The following is a 13,853-nucleotide window of genomic DNA, read 5'->3' as shown; positions in this document are numbered from 1 at the left end:
TATTTCAAGCATAGCGAATATACAGTAAAGCAGGGCTCTCGAAGTTGGGGACGCAAGCTAGATGGGGTGTATCTTTTTCCCCCCCTTGCTTTGGCTTCCCGCTCGCGTTTTTAACTTCACACACGCTAGCTTGGGTCCTCATCGATGCGGAGTATCACACCTCCTCGGTGGTGAGAGCTGGTTAACCACTACGTTGTGTGGGCTAAGCGGATACGCGCCCTTCCCAAGCCAAGGTGTTGAGGCATCGTGCCGAGGGCTGCATGGTACTGGGGAAGTAAAACTTCGGTATCGCTAACGATCCCCTCGGGGCACCGGGCGACACCCCGTTGTATCTAGCCTTCCACCCGGGTGGGGGACTACCGGGTGGTGACCTTTTACTTGCCCCCTTACTCGTGGGATTCCCATGGATAAATCAAATCAAAACAACTCTAACACTACCAAACCTACGGTGCAGGGGTCTGCTCAAGGCAGAACCCACACTGATACCACTTCACAAGGGCTTGTATCCAGCGATACTCGTGCCGATTTATCGGTGCGTGTGTCTGGCAAGCCCTCGAAAAGTACCGTGCGTCGTCGTCTCAAACGACGGATTGCTCGGCAAAAGGTCAAATCGGGGTCTGAAACGGTCTCCACCGCCGCTGGGGGTGCGATGGCTCGTGACAACCCAATGAAGAGGCCCAGAGCGGAGGATTCGACTCCCTCACCAAGTACCTCGCAGGCGGCGTCGAAGAAGGCTAAGTCCTATAGTGACGCCGCCAGCTCAGAAAAGATGGCCATTGTCAAAAAAGGCTATCCGACGGCGGTCATCACGGAGGAAGACGTGGGCCCAATTCAGAAGGCGATTCTAAGGGCGCTGGATGGGATACCTTCGGGGAGCCCTCTACCGCGCCTTGCGAACTTTAGCCTGACGACCGGGGCCCTAGTATACTCCTGTGAGGATTCGTTCACTGGGCAATGGTTGAAGGACAACTTAGCCTACTCGGTGGTGGGGGATGCGGTGCTCTCAGTAATGAGAGCTAGCGAACTCCCTAAGCCGTTTAAGGTAATGTTCCGCACCAAGGACCAGATCACCAAGGAGCCGGCGGTGCTGTTTCGGCGCCTAAAGGTCCTTAATGCAGGTTTTGCCACTGAACGCTGGAAATGTATCCGGACGTACGTGGACAGGGCCGTACGGTACTGGGTACTGCTAATTGATGGCTCCTCATTGGAAGCCATTAAGAATGCTGGTTTCGTGGGCTATACTGGAGTGGACAAGGGTTCCTTCAAACTCCTTCAGAACACGGAAACCACTAAAACCACTGTAGCCGAGTCTGCGGCGGGGGGTGGGACTAGCGAGATGGGGGATCTCGCGGAGGAGCTCTCTGGTGTCGCTCTAGGCACAGAGGGGGAGGGGGGGTGGCTCATTCGGAAGTCTGTTCTTCCATGGATGAGTCCACCCTACTGGAAGAATCGGATGGGACCCTTCGGGGTTCAGCCGATGAGCGTTCTAGTGGTCCTGGTGAGGGGGAGGATCTTGGGACTGGGAGCTCGCCTGTCGGGGGGGGAGGTGCCATTAGCCCTCTCGGGACCAATGAGGTGTAGCTAGGTCCCTTCTGAACCCCTCTCTTAGGGACCATGGGGACGCTACGTGCAATTCAAATCAACTTGCACCATAGTAAGGCGGCCTCTGCGGTACTCTGCAGGAGGTTTGCTATAGAGGGTCTTGATCTGGCCCTCATACAAGAACCGTGGATTTGCCATGGCAAAATCCTCGGTCTTGACGCGGCGGGGTCACTATTCTATGACCAAACTGCTGCTAGACCTAGGGCGTGTATTTTGGTTCGGAGGGATCTTTGTTGTATCTCTCTACCGCTGTACACGTCCCAGGACACGGCGGCCGTGAATCTAGTCCTGGCCACTGGGCATGCCAAGTTGACTATCACGGCTGCCTCCGCATACTTTGCCCACGACGCGGACTCTCTCCCGACAATTGAGGTGATCAATTTGGTCAATCAATGTGAAAAGAGAGGGGACAAACTAATCATTGGCTGCGATGCCAATGCTCATCACATCACGTGGGGCAGCTCTGACTGCAACAAGAGGGGTGATGATTTACTAGAATATTTAGTTGGTTGTAAACTCTATATTCTTAATCAAAACAATGAACCTACTTTTGTTACTTCTAATAGAAGGGAGGTCATTGACCTCACGCTAGCCACAGAAAACCTCGTGTCTTCCGTGTCTAACTGGCATGTGTCAAATGAACCGTCTCTGTCGGATCATAGGCACATCTGCTTTACTGTCGCGATTACTTCTGTCCCGGCGGGGACGGAGATACGCAACCCAAAACGGACTAATTGGGCCGGCTATAGGGAAGACCTAATCCTACGCTACGGAGGGGGTCACACTCTTAAACTTACTTCACCTAAGGATCTTGATCGGGCTGCTGGTGATTTACAGTGCTCCATCATGGAGTCGTTCCACCGGAACTGCCCACTTAAGACCGTCAACCGCTCGAGGCTTGTCCCTTGGTGGAACGCGGATCTCAGCCGGCTTCGTAAATACACGCGCAGGCTCTTTAACAAAGCCAAGCGCACGGGTGACTGGGCTGGATACAGGCAGTCCCTTAACGCCTACAACAGGGCCATTAGAGCTGCTAAGAAGGACTCCTGGCGGACCTTCTGTGAGCAAATCTCCAATGTCCCTGCCACGGCTAGGGTCATGAAGATTCTAGCGCACGACAGCACACATCGACTTAATGCTATTAAGCTACGGGAGGGTGTGTACACTAAATCTGGGGCTGAGACTCTCAAGCATATGCTGGAGGTCCATTTTCCTGATTCTACTTTTATTAATCCAACAAACCCTGACTCTCTCTACCCTGTCCTGCACAGGGCTAAGAGGGAAGACTGGCTTGTAGCCAGACAGGTTGTCACGATTCCCAAGCTTCGGTGGGCTGTCAACTGTTTTGAGCCCTACAAGTCTCCGGGACCCGATGGGGTCTTCCCTCTGCTTTTGCAGGAGGGCTTAGACCACATCGCCTCTCCGCTATGCAAGATCTACAGACTTTGCATTGCTCTCGGTCACATACCTCGTGACTGGAAACGCTCTAGGGTCATCTTTATTCCCAAGCCCGGGAAGGCTTCCTATCTCGAGGCGAAAGCATTTAGACCCATATGCCTGACCTCCTTCTTCCTCAAAATTCTGGAGAAGTTGGTGGACAGGTACATCAGAGACGAGGTACTTTCGGTAACTCCTCTCTCTTCTTCACAATTTGCCTACCAAAAAGGCAAATCCACTGAGACGGCCCTTCACGGCCTTACGAATTGCCTGGATAGGGCATTCGAGTTTCAGGAAATTTCACTGGCTGTCTTCCTCGATATCGAGGGGGCCTTTGACAAGGTCTCTAGCTCGGTTATTACTGAAGCTGTTGAGAGATTTGGCATCAGCGCCACTCTTGGCCGCTGGATCAAGTCCATGCTTACCGACCGCGAGGTGTCGGCGTCCCTCCTTGGGGACTCTCTAGGGGTGACTACCAGCAGGGGCTGCCCTCAGGGTGGAGTGCTCTCCCCCCTGTTGTGGTGCCTGGTGGTGGACGAGCTCCTGGGGAGGCTCGGGGGTGCTGGGGGCTGTTGCTGCTTCGGGTATGCGGACGATGTAGCGATAGTCTTTACGGGGAAGTTCCCGGATACTGTTACCGCGCTTATGAGATCTGCTCTCTCTAGCGTGGAGCAATGGTGTCAGGCGGTTAACCTCACCGTTAATCCTGATAAAACTGTCCTTGTTCCTTTTACGAGGAAGAATACTAAGGATCTGTTCAATGATATCTCTTTCTTTGGCCAGGTCCTGACAAAGTCCTCCGAGGTGAAATACCTGGGGGTGACTTTTGATTGTAGACTCACATGGAAGCCGCATCTTGATCGGTGTATTAAGAAGGCCAAGATGCTCTTCTGGAGGACCAGGAGCTCTGTCGGCCAGACTTGGGGCCTCAACCCCAAGGCTGTACACTGGCTCTATACTGGGATCATCAGACCCATACTATCTTACGGGGCACTTGTCTGGTGGACAAGGGTCCGGCTTAAGACGGTGCAGGCTGCCCTGCGCAAGCTTCAAAGGCTTGCCTGCATTGGTGTTACGGGGGCCATGAGATCGACCCCAACTGCTTCCCTGGAGGTGCTCCTTGACATGCTTCCTCTTCATCTCTTCATTGAGGAGGAGGCTGTCATGGGAGCCTACAGGCTCAACATTAGTGGCTGTTGGGTTCCAAGACTTTGGGATTACAGCCATACGAAGCTCTATCGGGAGTACGCCGCACTTGAGCCGTCGCTTACGATGTGCTCTGACAAAACCGTTACCAGTTTTGATTTCACTAAGCCATTCAGCATCCACTTCCCCAGTCGGGCAGAGTGGACTAACCTGCTGCCTCTTGGCACTGGGGGTGAAACCATTTGGTTCACCGATGGCTCCAAGACTGATTCCGGCGCTGGCGCCGGCTATTACTGTCAAACCACAAGGGTCGGCTTTTCTGCTTGCCTGGGCACCTTCGCTAGTGTGTTCCAGGCTGAAATTGCCGCGATCTGTTATTGCGCAGATTACTGTATTAACAAAGGGTATACCGGACGGACTGTGAGAATTTATTCTGACAGTCAGGCTGCCCTGAACGCTCTGAACCAGTGTCAGATTTCTTCTCAACTGGTGCGTAGCTGCCTCGACCTGCTAGCGCGACTGGCATCCTGCAACAGGGTTCTGCTGTACTGGGTGCCAGGGCATAGCGGATATTATGGCAATGAGCAAGCCGATAGATTTGCGAAAAGGGGTGCGGAGGCCAAGCTCTTGGGGCCGGAGCCGGCCGTCCCCATCCCCTACAGGCACGTCAAACGGTGTCTGCATGACAGGTTGACTGTCATACAAAATCAGCTCTGGCCCAGCATGGAGGGCCAGAGACAGACAAAGTTGTTTGTCGATGGTCCCTGCAGGTCTCGTGCTAGGGACCTAATTTCGCTCGGCAGATGGGATATTAGGCTGGCCACCGGTCTTTTGACCGGGCATTGCCGGCTTAATAGGCACCTCCATCTGATGGGTTTTGCCGACGACCCTCTCTGTAGGTCGTGTCAGGAGATGGAAGAAACATCCGCCCACGTACTTTGCGAGTGCGACTACTTCGCCTCGCTTAGATTAGAATATTTTGATTCACACATCCTGGAACCCTCGAGGGTCTCCTCTCTCACGGTGGAGCGAATTCTTCGCTACGCTGCAGCTACAGGCCTATTCAAGGCCTGATTACGAGGATGCACAATATGCCTTTGGCATCGGTGCTAGGGCGCGTACCCTCCTCATCAACAATAATAATAATAATAATACAGTAAAGCAGACGAAATTTTACATCCAATAAGGATAAATCTTGGACACATGGAAATCAGTCAATGGGGAAAAGAACAGGAAATGAAGTGTATAAATTTTGGAGATATATAACCTTTATGTGTTCGTAAAGACCCAAATGTCTACCCTGTATTCTGATAGCTACATTCACAACTGGTTTGCAGTGTAAACACTATCGTCTCGTCTCACCTCAACAATATTCTTAGTTTGCCAACATGAGTGTTAACGTTAAATAACACCAAAGCTAAATCGTAGCCAGACGCACTGATAGTCAATGCGCACCATAAAGAGAATAAAAACTCTGTAGCTACTACCCGTTTACCATTAGCCCTTTTATTAATCTGATTCCCACTATGATCTTTTCTTCTATAATAAAATCTTAACCCGATTATTTAAAAGTGTATTTAACTTTCGGCTCACTCTGAACCGTTAATGTCTCTTCATTTCAGACACGAAAATCAAAACCCAAAGTTTACTACACCTTGGGCCTCAATTATTTACTCTTTCTTTCATTACGCCTATTGCGGATAATACTTGATATACCCGCCGGTCTTAGCTTTCATCACGAAGTCACTAAACCAAGGATTATTCTATATACAGATGTAATATAGCTTAAGTAATATATAAACAGCCATTTCAAATAACAATATTAAAAAAAATCTTTGGAATATCAAAATGAAACAGAGCTTTAAGGCTACAAAAGTACTAAATGCATCATAATTACGAAAAATATTTCCACGTAGTCACTTTACATTATGGAAAAAGGGGATATTAAGGTTCTGTATGATTTCTTAACACATCAACGCAAGGCTAACTGCTAACGCGACGCACTAGTGTAACAATGGACGGACACACACAGACAAAAACATAGACTGCTTTTTAACTCTTTCCGTATTAATTTTGAGTTGAGAAACAAGATTATCTTAAATATTAAAATAAATATAATTAATATTAAATATTTTCTTCTTTAGTTGTTCGCCTTATTGAGCGTTACATCGTTTTGATAAAGAACAATTAAACATTCTTGAGAGACTTGACCAATATTGGCGTTTGAAATGAAGCATACGCCGGTTGCTTCGCCTTACTCAAATAGGTAGTATATAAGGGTGTCGAACTACAGTTAAAGGCAAGAACAACCGCAAATGCGAAAACCTTTGGTAGCCGATCCTACTTTAGGGAGGCTAGACGTTTCTCGTAACCCTAACTGATCTTCGCGAATGTCTTAAACCAAACGATGACGATGGAGTTAGAAGCCAATGAGACAGATTGGTGTCTATGTGGAATAGACGGAAGACCAGTAGATGGTGGTGTTTAGAAGCCAGTATGTACAGTCTGGTGTCCAAGTGGGATGGACAAAGACCAGAAGATGGTGGTGATTAGAAGCCAGTATGTACAGTCTGGTGTCCAAGTGGGATGGACAAAGACCAGAAGATGGTGGTGATTAGAAGCCAGTATGTACAGACTGGTGTCCGTGTGGGATGGACAAAGACCAGAAGATGGTGCTGTGAGAACTCGAGTAGAGGTGCCGTTTCCGTGACTGTGAATGCAGTTCGGAAATGGTGAACACGTTTGCTCCGATTTGGAAACTGCGAACGCGGTCACGTGGGTGTAACAACAGACACACACACACACATGATCGTTACAGAACCTCTCCGTGACATACGTCACTCGGAGAGGTAAAAAGGATAAAGCCAACAGTCGTGGGCAATAGTATCATGTTAAGTGCAGCAGCTTTAAACAATTTTGCCTTGGTATTTTGCTTTGAGTATATTTATTAGAGTTCAAGAGGAGTTTCATGAAATTTTATTATATGGCAGCCTGGTATCCTTTTAAATATTACTACGTGGTGGCCCATTTCTAGCAGCTAATAGAAAACAGCATTAAATAAAACATCTCTTTCACACGTTATATACCTCGATTAGAAAATGCTTTTTTATTGGTTTTTAATAACTGGGATGTCGATATCTACCTTTAGAGACTAACAATTTACCTTTGTGAGTCACGTACAAAGAGTTAGCAGGACGTCGTCTAAACATATTAACAGATACTAGTAACGATATCTGGTTATGAATGCGGGATACTAATAGTTAATATTGACGTGGCGGAGGGAGTGAAAACAATCAATAGGGAGCCAGTTATTTCGCTAATAAACTTCGTGTTGTTGAAATTATTGAAATATAATAACTCTGCATTTGGGTCGTGTTTGCAAAATGTTGTCACGCATGAACTTCTATGCGTTTACTACATAGCCACAACAACTACACGAACTACTACTACTTACTCTATGGAAATATAAAAATGCTAATTGAGAAACGTTTGTAAAACTGGACTGCCATTTAAAAACGAAAACGTTATCTAATCGTCTAAAGTCGTACATTCGTACATTCTGTTTTATATAACCCTAGATTCTTGCCTAATTTGATATGGCATATTTTTTAAACCTATTAGATCCAATCTTGCTATATTCTACTTTTAAATCATCTACTATCTGCGTATACCAGTAGACCTAGTTAATATTTGTAAATAAAAATGCCTAATCTCTATAAAATTTCTTTGGAAATAATTATAAAACGGAGCTTCTTTCATGCATTACTAGTCTTAAACCATCACGACAAAGCCAATATCCTTGCACAGATGCTTACGCATCACGGTATTGTTTCAAAAAATAGTGTCCTTTTATCGTGGGCGGAAGCCTGGCGATTTTAGTTGTCTCTTTCACGTAGTGTAACAATACACGCATAGTCTAACGAACGCCTGTATATAAGTTTATGTTCGACGATAGGCCTGCGCATAAGTTTTTGTTCAATGAGAGGCCTGCAAAGTCAAAAATCTAGAGATTAACAACTGAAACGTCATCAAGCCTGTTCATTGTAATCTTCAGGCGCCATTGTGGAACTGTACATTGTGTATCATGTAGTTACGGGACAATGCCCGCCAGCAACAGCGGGCACACATCGGTAACCAACAATCCTCGTGAAACTTAAATTCAGCCCTCGGAATAACGGTCGTTGCCCTTAGGGACACTGCCCGCGGTCGCTTGAGCCCGCTATATCTGGCATGCCCACTCACCTCTAACAGACACACACGATCGTTACAGAACCTCTCCGTGACATACGTCACTCGGAGAGGTAAAAAATTTCAGTGATAATTTTAAAACAGTAGTGCATCGAGGGGCTATTCACGCAAATTTTCTGTTCCTGTTAAGTATGGCACGATGTGACTGCTATTACGAGCCCTTGGGTCGTCTTGTTCTTTACCGAGCTTATCAAAATTCTACAGGGCGATAAGAAATGAAGCCCGCTTGTAATGTTAAACGGGGAAAATATGCTTAGATTGCTATAGAAAAAGCATTTTTATTTTTAGTTTTTTGTTTATGGCTATGTAATTAATGTCGGAGCCGATACTTTTAATACTTTTAGGGTTGTTCCTCCACTGGGACAAACATTTCAAGTCATGCCAGTCAAACTTATTGTATCATGTCGGCTATTAACTTGTGTCAGGGAAAATTAAATCTATCCCTGCTTATATTTTGCGTTGCCAACGGTCTTAGTGGTACAAATATTTGTTTTTCATATCGAACCACCGGTTTTAACCGTGCTTGGAGCATTTTTGACCGGGTCACTAGTAATGAAGTTTGCCAAAATATTTGATATGATATCATCGAAATCGATATTGAGGTTATATTTTTCGAGGTCGAATCACTAAAAATAAATATATGAAGTGTAGTCATTTTAGGGCCAATATTAAACTACTACACGAATACGGGGTTAGTGTGGACATCTCTTCATATACAAAGCATAAAAAATAGAGATAATAAAAACCAAAGACAGATAATATAAACAGAAGATAATTTTTACTAGATAGTCTCACAAAAATCTGCTTCTTAATTTTCTTTGGATAACATTAAGAGACCGGACGGTTGTAAGACGAGTAGGGTATTTCAAAGTTCAGTTTGATGGAATTAAAATATCCACCATGATTTTTTTATCGAATTTCACAATCACATCTAGAACTTTATTTTAATTTCGTGAGATTTTGAAGTTTTTACGGTGATTCATCGAATACATTCGAAAATTGTTTTTGTGATCAGATTTGAGATTTATCATAGAGCAAAAGGATTTCCGATTTTATTATAAAATAGACAGGGAGGGGGAGAGCGAGAGAGTTTGATTTTAAAAACGAGATCGTAGCGCGCTACTAACTAGTGTAAAAGTTCACACATTTTGCTCTACAGACGAACAGGACTGTACGTGCAACGTGTATCATCGTACATACAAGCTTACGGTGGCGCTACAGTGGTTGTGAATTAATGAGTAAATCAGAACTGAATTCCGCATCTACCGTTTCAGTTTTGGAAGGTGACGAGTTACGAATCGCACGTAACTTCAGAAGCATATTATTTCTACGCAAACAGTTCATTTTGAAATAATGACAGCGAAAAATCATGACGGTAAATCGATCGAGGGTCATCGTTTCATGGGGTTAATAGTAGCAGCGATATACGGCGGCCTGCAAGTTGTTATACAAATTATTGCCAAGTACTTGCAACAGTATAGCACGTCGGAAGTGAACTTATACCAAACGGTCATCGAATCTATAACAGTTCTCCCGTTTCTCATAGCAAACGGGACTGAATTTGTTTTCTTCAAATTCGTAATTTTGTTGATAATTCGCAGTATTTTCGCGTCATCTAGATTCTACTTCCGTGTATTCGCAACCAAGTCATTACCCATTGCAGAAGCGAACACCTTGTACTTCACGAGCCCGACGTTTATGGCAATCTTTTCCAGAATATTTTTGAAGTACCGCTTCAACAACGCCATTTACCTTTGTTTCGTCGCTAACTTGGTTGGATTTCTAATGATTTCGCGTTTATGGTTGTTAAATATCGATGATGTTGATAGGGCATTCGGTTTAGCGTCGGTTTTATTAGCCACGATTATCAACGCGCTTGGCGATGTGGTCTTGAAGAAACTCACCAACATGGACATGCCATCAATGTTGGTCGTCTTTTACGTGTCGGCGCTTCGCAGCGTCTATATGTTAAGTGTAACTGAATTGCAAAATGGTTTTGAAGTTCCCCGCATGCCCAAATGCGATTATTTTGATAATGCATTGATTTCCGAACCAGTATTGTTATTTATAATGTCAATATTTACCTTGCTCGGACAAATCGCGTGCGTTGAAGCCGTTAGAATGGAAAACCCAAGTACAGTGTCGGCCATTTCTTCTTCAGTAATGTTACCTTCTTTTCTCATCTCGCAAGTCATCGTGTTTGGACAGATTCCCTCCGTTCAGACAATAGTGGGAACTTTATTCATTTTGTTCGGATCTCTAGTAATTAATTTCTCAAAAATAATCGAGAAAATGGACAGTAATTCGAATATTAGAAAGATATTTAAATTTTTGAACGATTAATATCAAAAGTCTATTTGTTTATCATACCAGGATTCTATAGCCATATTGCAATGATCTCAATATGGTTGATTATTTTTAAAATCTTTTATGTTTTCCTTCGGACATTTTGTGTGTATATCTTAAATTTCTTGTCAAATTTGCCTTGAAATTTTCAAGAAATATAATAGCAGAGTTTAAAAAAGGAAGACTAGCTCTTTTAATTTGATTTATATCATAGATTTTCATATTTTCACACAGACCACAAAAGACCTTGTTTTGCAACAATTCTAATGACGTTCGTGTCCCTGTCCGGCCATTCCTTTTTTAATTTTACACGGAATTTTATTCCGGTAAAATTTAAGAAAGGGCACCAAACTCTTGTCCCTGTCCCTGTCCCTGAGCCGGACGCGTCCGCGAAACGAACGCTTACGATGAGAGAAAGAGAGGGAAAACGAACGCGAACGATGAGAGAGATCGCTAGCGTACGCGATGAGAGAGACGTAGAGAGAGAACTGCCTGCCTGGTATATTAGTGAGAGGGGGCATCCCGCTCGGAGGGGAGAGAGAGGAAAGAAAGGTAGTTTATATCTCGCGGGCTTTTTCGAGTGAAGGGAAACAAGATGAAAATTTTCGTGCACTACTGCACTTTGTGCGCGTGATACATCAGAGATTATGCTGGATGGTTAGGTTAGGTTAGGTTTCGTAAAATAGAGGGGACAGTTTAAGGTCATAGTGATTTCTGGTTTAGGAGATCCAAGATTTTGTTTTAGATACATTATTTGATTCGTATGGTTTTTAAAAATTATACTTTAGTGGGGTGCACAATTTAGTTTCATTAATATTATTTGAAATGTGACGTTATTAGAAATTAAGGGGTTACACGATTGTGTTTCAGAAATGTTTTTAGTTGTACGATTTATTGGAGATCAACTATACGGGGGGTCACGTGAGCCGTGTAAAATTACTATTAAGGCCCAGCCCTTGGGCCATCTTGTTGCAGGCAGTTTGGAACAAGAATGCATTTTTTAGTAGGATAGTAGGTAAAATAGTAATATTTCCCCTAGTCGGAAAAGGAAAATAAACGCGGGGAATATGGTCTGATTTGCTACATAATGCCGACTAGTCCTAATAATACTAAAGAACGAGGAACTCATGAAAAAGAAGTATGAGAAGAAAAATATTAGTAAGGTTTTTTATTGGGAGTGAAATATTATCATGGGAAAAGAGCAGAGATCTGGGAAAATATCAATAAATATTCGAATATTTGTGAATAGACCTTATTATAAAGCGAGAATTATTTATAATTATAATTTTAACGACAGTAGCTTATCCATTAAATAGCAATAAAATATGCATATTCAAGGGAAATAATTCATAGTTCCTAAAGTTTCAAATGACGTTACGAATAACGTTTCTTAAAGCAATTTACCTAGAATGAATTTAAGAAAATTACTATAACTAATATCAATTATATAAAAACGTCTTGGTTTGGACCAAGGCCGAAAAAACAAACGATATGTGTGAGGTTTATCAATTGACTGAAGTTTCAGATATTGAAATTTTTTCTAGTTATTTTTATACACTCAATCCTTAATCAATATTTAATTCAATCAACTGATTTTACTGTTAATCGACCTAGTCCCTCTAAATTAATTGAAAAAATTACATATCTACGCTTTTTCAAGAACAATTACATTTTCCGAAAACATTAATTTATCATGTTGAGGATACAGTATTGAATATTTGAAATGTTCTACTGGATGTCTAAAACAAGCAAGCGAACTTTGGCATAACTCGAATGGAAAATGTAAATATTTGATCGTGGATGCCAAACAAGGGTGTTGCGCGAATTTATACATTTAATTTCGTATATCGAAATGCTACATTTCTATTGTCGCCTCTTTGATGGTAAAGTTGCACTGGAACTTCCTTTTCCGTACTTAAGAATTTCTTGGTCATAACTCGGTCTATGGTAATATTGGCTGAGTGTGTTGCGACGGCTCAGATGACCCATACACTGAAACCACTGGTGATTATAAAATGCCATATATTGGGAAAATAGAGGAAGGGAGGGGGTATCGGAGTTAAATGTGACCTTCTTGGCATAACTAGTAATGAATGATTTGTTTAACCATATTATTTCCGCGGGAAATGAATATAACAAGTCTGCGAAGTATTTCTGTTTATGTGATCTTTACCCTTTACCACACAGGATAAACTTTGTTGCTTTGTCTTAAGTAGACGACATTCACTCTAAACGACAGTCTTATCAACAACTTAAAACAGATTTAAACTTCTTTTGGTGCAAACTTGAAAATTTGTCAAGCCAGCAACAATTAAAACTATGTCGGTCAAGATGCTCACAAGTTAGTGAGTATCGACACGAAATCCCTTCAAAATAATTAATTTCATGATAAAATGTTTTCGGAAAATGTAATTGTTCTTGAAAAAGCGTAGATATGTAACTTTTTAAATTAATTTAGAGGGACTAGGTCGATTAACAGTAAAATCAGTTGATTGAATTAAATATTGATTAAGGATTGAGTGTATAAAAATAAGTAGAAAAAATTTCAATATCTGAACTTCAGTCAATTGATAAACCTCACACATATCGTTTGTTTTTTCGGCCTTGGTCCAAACCAAGACGTTTTTATATAATATCTGTCGCTTCAGTCTTAATGTAATTAAATTTTGAGTAATTATGTTTTCTTTACCGCTTATTATTATGTCCAATTACGATGGTCAAAACATGTATCTAGCAGGGCCCAAACGTTGCACCTTCCGCGTGTTAGGCGGACGAGATAACCACTACACTACACATACCTGGTAATACTGAGATTCCTAAGAGATCTAGCTTATTATTATGTCCAATCACGATGGTCAAAACATGTATCTACCAGGGCTCGAACCCGGGACCTTCCGCGTGTAAAGCGGACGTGATAACCACTACACAATGAATACTTGGTTATTCTGAGTTTTCGAAGAGATCTAGCTTATTATTGTGTCCAATAACGATAGTCAAGTCATGTATCTACCAGGGCTCGAACCTGGGACCTTCCGAGTGTAAAGCGGACGTGATAACCACTACACCATAGATAC

At 43.2% G+C, this 13,853-nt stretch overlaps 2 protein-coding genes and 1 non-coding gene across 5 annotated transcripts; 1 reads left to right on the top strand and 2 right to left on the bottom strand.

Annotated features, from left to right (window-relative positions):
• Positions 1-3,958: 3,958 nt before the first annotated feature.
• LOC149690091 (uncharacterized) lies at positions 3,959-4,830 on the bottom strand. 3 transcript variants are annotated; one of them, XM_089869609.1, is made up of 3 exons: positions 4,596-4,830; positions 4,396-4,540; positions 3,959-4,318 (listed from the first exon to the last, which is right to left on the bottom strand). In XM_089869609.1, the coding sequence occupies exons 1-3, from the start codon at positions 4,709-4,711 to the stop codon at positions 4,307-4,309; spliced, it is 273 nt and encodes a 90-aa protein (XP_089725735.1). In that variant the 5' UTR covers positions 4,712-4,830; the 3' UTR covers positions 3,959-4,306. The 3 variants fall into 3 exon arrangements, with proteins under 3 accessions (XP_089725735.1, XP_089725733.1, XP_089725734.1); XM_089869607.1 differs by having other exon boundaries at positions 3,974-4,540; positions 4,596-4,828; XM_089869608.1 differs by having other exon boundaries at positions 3,975-4,525; positions 4,596-4,827.
• A 4,956-nt stretch (positions 4,831-9,786) lies between these two features.
• Positions 9,787-10,776, top strand: LOC149690090 (solute carrier family 35 member G1-like). The gene has a single exon (XM_089870475.1). It carries the CDS (start codon positions 9,787-9,789, stop codon positions 10,774-10,776), a length of 990 nt encoding a protein of 329 aa, XP_089726601.1.
• A 3,004-nt stretch (positions 10,777-13,780) lies between these two features.
• Positions 13,781-13,853, bottom strand: TRNAV-UAC (transfer RNA valine (anticodon UAC)). Its single transcript has one exon. It is a non-coding gene; the product is annotated as a tRNA-Val (tRNA).

This window comes from Phalangium opilio, unplaced genomic scaffold (genome assembly GCF_054372755.1).
Source record: "Phalangium opilio isolate 3A_F unplaced genomic scaffold, DU_Popi_V2 ptg000031l_1, whole genome shotgun sequence".
Taxonomy (NCBI): Eukaryota; Metazoa; Arthropoda; class Arachnida; order Opiliones; family Phalangiidae; genus Phalangium; species Phalangium opilio.
This window is presented reverse-complemented; position numbering and strand designations above follow the sequence as displayed.